Source organism: Glycine soja, chromosome 17 (assembly GCF_004193775.1).
Source record: "Glycine soja cultivar W05 chromosome 17, ASM419377v2, whole genome shotgun sequence".
Lineage (NCBI taxonomy): Eukaryota > Viridiplantae > Streptophyta > Magnoliopsida > Fabales > Fabaceae > Glycine > Glycine soja.
Genome location: NC_041018.1, coordinates 7,749,610 through 7,758,487, shown reverse-complemented (window position 1 = coordinate 7,758,487; position 8,878 = coordinate 7,749,610). Strand labels below are relative to the sequence as shown.

The 8,878-nt window shown below is 33.9% G+C and overlaps 1 protein-coding gene across 7 annotated transcripts; it reads right to left on the bottom strand.

Moving 5' to 3' along the window:
• Window positions 1-691: 691 nt before the first annotated feature.
• On the bottom strand, window positions 692-7,859 carry LOC114393223 (protein IQ-DOMAIN 31-like). Of its 7 annotated transcripts, none has more exons than XM_028354493.1 (9): window positions 7,669-7,859; window positions 7,474-7,551; window positions 7,280-7,319; window positions 5,818-5,915; window positions 4,850-5,107; window positions 3,664-3,867; window positions 3,021-3,095; window positions 1,249-2,356; window positions 692-966 (listed from the first exon to the last, which is right to left on the bottom strand). In XM_028354493.1, exons 4-9 carry the CDS (start codon window positions 5,899-5,901, stop codon window positions 935-937), a joined length of 1,761 nt encoding a protein of 586 aa, XP_028210294.1. In that variant the 5' UTR covers window positions 5,902-5,915; window positions 7,280-7,319; window positions 7,474-7,551; window positions 7,669-7,859; the 3' UTR covers window positions 692-934. The 7 variants fall into 7 exon arrangements, with proteins under 7 accessions (XP_028210294.1, XP_028210288.1, XP_028210287.1 ...); XM_028354487.1 differs by having other exon boundaries at window positions 4,850-5,110; window positions 5,815-5,915; window positions 7,462-7,551; window positions 7,655-7,857; XM_028354486.1 differs by having other exon boundaries at window positions 4,850-5,110; window positions 5,815-5,915; window positions 7,655-7,857.
• Between the last annotated feature and the right edge of the window lie 1,019 nt (window positions 7,860-8,878).

Here is an 8,878-nt window from a genome sequence, read left to right as displayed (position 1 = left end):
CTCTTGTGAATTTTGTCATTCTCATTGGCGAAATAGGTGATCGGATTGCTCTTTTGCACCATTTAAATTTCGGTCCCCCAGAGTAAAAATACATACACAAAAGCTAAACTAATAATAACTAAACATTATAAAAGCTAAATTCAATATATGCACAAAATTAATAAACAAATAACATAATATATATATATATATATATATAAACAGAATAATAACTTAACATAAATACTTTTATAATATTAACCTATTAATAATAAACTAATACCAAAATATATATGTAACAAAAATAAGAACACAACATACATATAAAAAAATATATCAAAATTATATTTATAAAAAATACATACATACAAGAGAAGATATAAATAAATTTAGTCATGCAAAATAAATATATCATACACCTCTATAATAACAAAAAAAAATTAAATAACAACACAAAATCCACAAAGCACCACCTATTTCGCCAATGAGATGGCAAAATCCATGGCGAAATATGCACCTATTTCGCTGTTCCTCTTGGCGAAATATGTCTTTCGCCATTCCCCTCAACAAAACACTCATCGCAAAATGTTTCAAATCAGACCCTGGTTGGGGATTAGTTTCTAAAAGAAACCCTCTAAGATCAATTTGCCTACCAAGGTACGTGCTAATAATGACCATACACACTCAAAAGTACGAAAAACAAAGCACAATATGGAAAGCTCAGAAATCATGCTTAAAGCATAAATTAAATTTAGGTATAGTTGCATCATGCAAAAACTAGAAACCTATAATGTACAAATCACCCTCAAAGCCCAAAATGCAGCAAATGAAGAAATAACCTGAATTCAAGCACACCTATAGTCCCATCAATTCAACAATTCTCATCAAAGATACATATAAACCACACAGTTTCAACCTCCTCATGTTCCTCTCCAGAACATCTGCCTTCCTCAAATTACCGCCTCCACTCTGCTTGAATTACCTTTCCTGCAAGATGAACAGAACCATTGATGAATATCAACCACAGTAAACAAAAGACATATACAAGAATTAAATGATTCAAATTGAAATTACGAAGATCACGTCTGCTAAGTTGTTTTCCTGTAAATAAAAGGAACTGTACTGTTTTGGAATTTGCAATCTAGACTAGTTTGGCATGATTTAATTTAGCAATTCAGCTAACAGTAATTTTAAATACGTTAAACTATTGTGCAATATATTTAAACCATCATACTTTTTGGGTGAATTTTCCAAACCACTATATCATACCATTCCCATCTCTAGAAGATGATACAGTTCTGTCACTTCTGTGGCCACCTTTGCCTCCTGATTGAACTTGTCTCAGTGTCCTAGGTGAATGCGAACTAATTTTGCAGTTAGTTGAGGATGGCAGAGAATGTCGCCGAGTATGGTTGTTTTTTTCACTTCCATCTTGTCCAAATCTCGGGGATCCTTGTGCCTTCAACTTTGCCTTTGCAGATTCAGTTGCTGCCATGTAACTTGGTAGTGCTGGACTATTCTGTATACCATTCTCTGCACGTTCCTGCTTTGCTACAATTGAGGCTTTTCCGTTTGGTTTCTGGTTTTCACTGCCTATTTGATCTTCCTTGTGACTCAAATCTCCATTTGTTAAGTGAGAATTTTCATCTTTACAAATAGGCTCTGGTAAATCTATGGGCTCGTTTTTTACTTCATCAGAAACATGAATGTTTTTATCTTTAGTTGTAATCTCAGTCAATGGTTTTGATTCCACAGTCACTTGATAACTGCTTGGTGAGTCTAACACCTCCTTACTAACTGAAAGTCTTGGAGTAGTTTCTATATCTGGCACACTAGAAACAATTAATGTTGCTTCCTTCTTGATCTTCTCATTAGAACTAATGACCTCTTGTTCTGAAACAGCAAGGCATGAGGTAACTGTTGCCTTTTCCAAATGATCCTTTGGCGTCTCCGATTCAACTTCTGACGGAACAGCATTCTCAACAACTGGGTTATGAACTTTCCTCAGGTTACGTTTAATCTTTTCAAGCTCACTTTGTGGATTTTCCTGCACAGGAGGATCTGAGGATTGGCTTGGAATTTTCCTCATGTTCCGTTTTGGTTTTTCAAATTCAGGATGTGCTTGCACTGGGACTGAGTCAAAACTTGCAGTAGGAAGCTTCCTGTTGGTTCGTTTTGACTTGCTCATATGAGTATCTCCAACTGAAATATTGCCATGCTTTCTATGAGACTTAGTATCCCGAATTTTCTTAGGCTGGGGAACTGGTTTCCAAAAATGAGATGCTGACCAGCGCTCCAACCAACTTAGGACAGAATTTGGATCACCAGGAACATATTGCAGCTGCAGCACCATTATTCTGGTTGATGAAGTGAGAAGCTGGAATAACAAACCAACATGATCACATGCCCAAGTTAACTGACAGATTAAAAAGACAAATTGTAATAGAACTATATAAGTACATGCCCTAGATTATTGACACAGTAATTTGGGGGGTGGTGGCTATATCCACCCATAAATTTTAGTGAGTTAAGATCACCAGGAAGATATTGCAACCGCAGCACCATTATTCTAGTTGACGAAGTAAGAAGCTGGAATAACAAACCAACATTATCACATGCCCAAGTTAACTGACAGATTAAAAAGACATTGTAATAGAATGCCCTAGATTATTGAGTATTGACGCAATAATATGGGGCGGCAGGGGACTATATCCACCCATAAATTTTAGTGAGTTAAGATCACCATACAACTTAAATTAAACCAAGGCAGAAACTAGAAAATCACTTACTTTCTCAGTTTAAGATCACCTTATTGAATTAGAGAAATGACTCATGATTAAGGGTGTTTTTGTAAAAATAATTAATCCATGAAACATTTTAGATTGGTTCTTCTAAAAAGGACCAAACAAAATTTTTAATTTGGTTCTTAAAAAGAGGATCAGAGGGAGTTTACAACTGTTATTCTAGAATGACACTTATACAGAATAAGCAGCCAAACATAAAAACTGAACTTAACATATACATGGTGCAATGTAAGTTACCTTACGAATGAAAGCATTTGCAGACAGCTTGGTAATTTTCATGGATATAGCAATTGGCTTGACAAGCTTGCCATCCTAAAGGTACAACACGTTGAGAAGGAAAATAATTAGCAGTAGCAACAGTTAGAAAATATTATACATGCAATCTCCCTCACCTACTCTCATCCCTGACTTGTGAACACTCAGAAACTTGGAAGTTATCTAACAATAACTAACTGGTGCAGTACCCAACAACCAAAAGAAACTCATCAGAAATTTTACAAATAGTTTAATAGAGATTGTTTGACTTGTAGCAATATTTCACCATGTATATAAGTAGTTTGAAAAAAAACATGATGAAGACAATCCTAACAGCCTGTATAATGCACCAGCTTCTTCTGATTAAGACGAAAAAGTAGTGAATGACAACAAAAAGACCATCTTATTTATTGTAGTAGTGAATAGTTCTCAAAATAAACCGGTCTATTGGTACAATAAGTGCTCATTTTTTAATATGCTGTCAGCTCAGCCAGATGCTTTCATATTTAATAAAGCCATTTAGCTCTAATTTGATCAAGAAAAAAAATCAGAAGAATAAATTGACCAAGACAATCATGCAAATTTATCACTTGCATACTGAGAATTCAATTTTTGAAAAAATTACCAGAGGGTTCAATATGTTGCACTTCTCTTGGATTTCAGATCCAACGTCAGAATGTCTAACTATTCCTCCACGAACAAGTGCTTGAAACTTGACAATACCATACATAGAGCATAATGTTGCAACAGCTTGTCTCCTAACCAAGTGCCCACGGATGAGTGCTTGCAACCTTATAATGCCTTTTAGGGCCCTAAATGCTCTCCGAGCCTTCATGAAAGACACTCCCATTAGTTGGGGAATTATATCAAATATTACTACTTATAAATAAATAAGTCATACAATCAAAACTTGATAAAGATAGTTCAAATAAGTCAAGAAATTGTTCATATGCCAACCTTCCATGGACATACTTATCACTTATCAATTTATTAGAGACAGAAGCAATGCAAAACTTAAGAAAGCAACAAATTTACCGATGAAATATGGTTTCCATAGAGTGTCATAGCAGCAGGAACCACCAAATCAGGCAGAGTTTGAGCCCGTTTGTTTAAAAAAAAATTTTTTTAAAAGTGCTTTTTAAAATAGTGATTTTCTAAGATGCAGATAGAATTTGCTTCTTAAGAAAAGCATAAAACTATTTTTTTAAAGCAAAAACAGTTTAAACAAACAAACCAGAAAAGCAAAAAACTGTTTATTTTATTAAAAAAAATCACTTTTTTTGACAAATAAGTTTAAACAAACAGACCCCATTTTATCTTCAAAAAAGCAATTTTTCAAATAATTATAAAATGAAAGATATTAACTTAATGACATTGTTTTAGAGAAAATGAACAAAGTTGCAACATAGACTTGGCAGCTTCCCTCGACAAATAAACATGTCAGAGTCTCAGATCAATTTTATAAAATAAGGTCCCAAATTTGAAAAAACAAAATGGGGAGGGGGAAAGACAAATTACAGTCTCCAGGGATTATAACTCTAAATGTCACACTAAGCTTCAAGGTTGAGCTCTAATAATAATTAACATTAAATCCTCTAAACCTCTTCATTTTTTTATCCACCAAATCCTCCGAGTCAGATGCTAACAAGCATAGCAGAAACAATTCCACTCATTTACTATTCTTTTGCGGTACAGATTAAAACATCTTTTTCATATTTGCAGTTCAAATTTGTTTTTAGACTAAAAGGCACACAATTTCATCAGTGAAGTGCTTTAATCAGTAAAGTATTTTATAAAACAGAGTTGCATACCAAATAACCCCTGAAAGCAGCTTGTGCCTTGGTAGCAGCTTCCTCCAGCCTTATTTTCTCTGGATCTAGTGCAGCATCTTCATTAATTGATCCCACTGTGTCTATTTCTTGATTCCCAGGTATAACATTTTCTGCTTCTTCATTTTCCAGCTCTAGGTCTTCCTCATGTCTGGCAATAGTATCGGAGGTTGGTTCTAAAGCCAAACCAGTTTCTAGCACCTTGGAGGTAACTACAACTCCTTCTTCTTGATTAACAAGCTTCTAAATGAAATTATAGTAAACCAAGTCAGGTATTTCACAACAGAAGGGGAAGATCATATCAAAATACCATCATTATTGTTAAGAAAAATGAGTTTAACAGTGTTTAAACAACATAACAATTAACAATTTATAATTCCTATGTGTAATCTTAGGTTATTTGCAAATTTTGCTAAGTGCTAACAAGGTCAGAACAGGGCAAAAATAGTAACAAAAGTTAAGCCCGTGACAACAGCACCAAACCAAAATGTATCATACTATCATTTAAATATTTAATGGAGAAGAGAATATGTGTTCTCTTCTCTCTGCCTTTATTCTCTCTATCCATGACAACAGCTGATTAACAATTCTGATGATGCAATTTGCATTAAAATTTAAAGGAAAAGGAGTGCTAGCAACACACCCTCCCCTATTGGTTGAAATTTGATGGAAATCACAAAATTCTGTAGATCTCACACTTCTTACTCAATGAACCTCACTCATGATTTTGTAGTTTTCAATAAATTTTATCCAATAAAAGAGAGAGTAGAAAGAGTGCATTAGAGAGTGTGTTGCATTTCTCTTAAAGAAAAATAGAGTTGGCTATATATGTCATGCAAAAAAAGATGTAATTTGGAAGCATATTTGTGACTGCATTCAAGAAATATGAATATAGATTAACATTGAACAGACTTGTGACGTTGCCTTAACTATCATAATATTACTACTACCTCTCTGCCTTTTGAAATATTTGATTTGGATGACTTTTTCCCAAACAATACAGTTTTGATCCATTTTCCTGGTGACTTCCCCATTGTGAGATCGGAACCTGTAACAGAAGAAGGTAAAACTAATCTCTCAATTGATCCTATCCTATGATTACTGTTTCATATTTGTAAATTTGTAAATAGGCAAGTAAATAATCCTGAAAACATGCAAGATGCCTGCCTGGCTGCTTAACTAGAACACCAAATTCAATTAACTATACTCAATGCAACTTAAAAAAAGGTAAACTCTTCAATTCCTTTAGTTACCCAAGCATATTGGTGGGATAAATTCTTGAAACACTCATGCGCTTCATTGCTGGTAACCTAAAGTATTCAGAAAAACAAAATGCTGATTTTCAAAAAGACAAGTTTTTAGGAGTTCAGGAAAGGAGATCTCATTAAATTTATAGTAATATTCAAGAAATACCTTAAGAAACGCGTCAAAGATAACATAGAACCTTAGCAAAAATATGTTATAGGAGAATATAAATTTCAGTTGTCCCCATTTATGAAAGTGCATCTGGAGATGCCATCTCATTAAATTTAATTATGCTAAGAAAATAACTCATATACTGGTAACTTGTTTTCCCTTTCGGCAATACTTTTATGTGAAACCGAACAGCAGCTTTTTCTTCCATGAGGATAATGTTAGTCTCAGAGAATAAATAGTAGCTTTCCTTATCAAAAAAGAAAAACCATTAATGAATATGTAATTAACAATAGAAAAATATAATTTCCCTACTAAAAAATCAGGCATTATCAGCCACTAAGGATGACATAATTAATGACCAATCAACTATCAACAGTAAATGGACATAGACATCATGCACAATTAATACCATCTTTTCTCTAATGCAATAATACAGCACCAAAAAAAATGGTATCATATCTATATATCCTTTTTAATGTGATGCACCGTGCATTGACTTTTTCGTAACCTCCACCGCAAAACCGCTACTAGAAAAAGAAAAGTGGAGTATATGCCACCGACAATAATAGCGTACGGAAAAATGAAATGATGAGACAAATCACAATGCAAGTTACGTTCGATCTCTCGAACTCCTCCTACTCCTACCTGTTGAGTTCTGATTAAGCACAACAAATCCAAACAAATTTAAGCTAAACAGTAATCAATCAAGGAAACAGAAGCAGAAAACACAGCCACTAAAATCTCTCATACGACGAATTCACTAAAATAGAAAATAAAAACATTTCACTAAAAATGCCGTAACACTGGAGAATGTATTAACGAACAGAAAAGAAAAACGAATTACAAAATGCACAAATATAGAAACCCTAGAATTCGTCAATCCACAAGATCTGCTACAAGCAAGAAGACTAGCAGGCACAGAACACTGCTTGGTCCATGAATCAGTGCATGAAATTGGTGTTAACGAGCTAGAGTGAAGCTAGATCTGAGGATTACCTGACCAATGTGGAACCTTTTCACCTCAAATCTACCATTCCTGTGAAGCAGAACCAAACAATGAATTACAAAATTAAAATAATTATTTCATTTCCTCATTTGCTTTTGTTTACTGTTTTAGAGCAAGAAGAGAAAAGAAATATATAACACTGAAGTAAACAAGAGTAGAGAGAGAAACACACAAAGTTGTGTACCATGGAAGAGACAGATAGAGAGAGAAAGAGATTGATCAGCTGCATAAATTTTGTGGTTGCTTTGTTTGTTGCTGCTTTCTGTAAAATTGTGCTAGCTGGATGAGTGAAATTTGAAAAAATAAAAAAAATAAAAATGTCTGAATGGAAACTGAAAAGATTGGATAATTTGCAGGGGAGTCACCAGGTGCCACTCACGCTCACGTTACATGTTTTACAACCCTCACTCTTACCGTCCGATGCAATGACTTGATGCGGTTTGAATCTCGACCTAAATGAATAGTTTAATCGGAGGGTGGAAATGAGAGTTTGTGCTACACACGAGGACACGCCGAGGGAAAAAGGAAGTGGGTGTGATTTAAAAGGGGTTGTTTCTGGGGAGTCCCAGTGCAGTTACTTCAAAACCAAGTGTTCCAGTTTCTTTTAATCTTTATTCCGAAGCATAGCGAAATGACGCTTAGGCCCCCTGGGACATGGATAAACTCACGCGCGGAAGCGCGTTTGGTAGAGTTGAGCCGCTGGTGAAATGAGATGGACGGCGGAGGTGGAAGCGCGTGGCGTTTTGCGAAGGTGGGTTGCGTGGTGCGAGGTATGGGAGCCACGCTGGCAGGAATAGTGTGGTCGAGTGTGAGACATGGAGGAGGATGTAGGCGACGGTAGAGTAGTGCAGTTACTGACCCCACCTTATTACTCCTCGTAATAAACGCACCGTATTCGTGCCGGTTTTGTATTTAAGGGCGGGCATAGGTGTTTTTTTTATGTTAAACTTTAATTAATTTAAAAATTGAAGTTTATTTTTAATTTTAAATGTCATTTATTTATTATTAAAGTTATCAACGCAGAATTTTAAATTTATTTAAAAATAATAACTAATATTATATTTAATTTTTGACATAATTGTACTTTTGATGCTAATTTTTTATTTTTTAACAAATTTTATTCTTAACAAGTAAATTTTACTTTTTATCATCAAGCTACCGCATGTGAAAATAATTATATTTTTTATATTATTTTTTTTACAAATTTTATCCTTAATTTTTTAATTTATTACCCATTTTAGACTTAATTTTTTTATGTTTTCACAAATTTTATCTCAATTTTTATATTGTCACGTTAACTTAACTACAAAGGTGAAAGTTATAATTTTTTTAAAAAATAAAAATAAAATACACCAAATTAGTTTATAAAAATAGTCAAAAGTTAAAATTTAAAAATAAAAAATATAATTAACCCATATTTTTTATTATATTCATTATGCATGAGTATTTATAAAAAAAAAAAAAATTGAACCTGGAGTGTCTACAAAATTATAATATCTCACTCAACAAGAAGCATTTCCATCAACCTGGAATTCACTTTCCCAACCCCTTTCTCTAGAATAAAAAAGAGTATAATGTGGAGATATTAC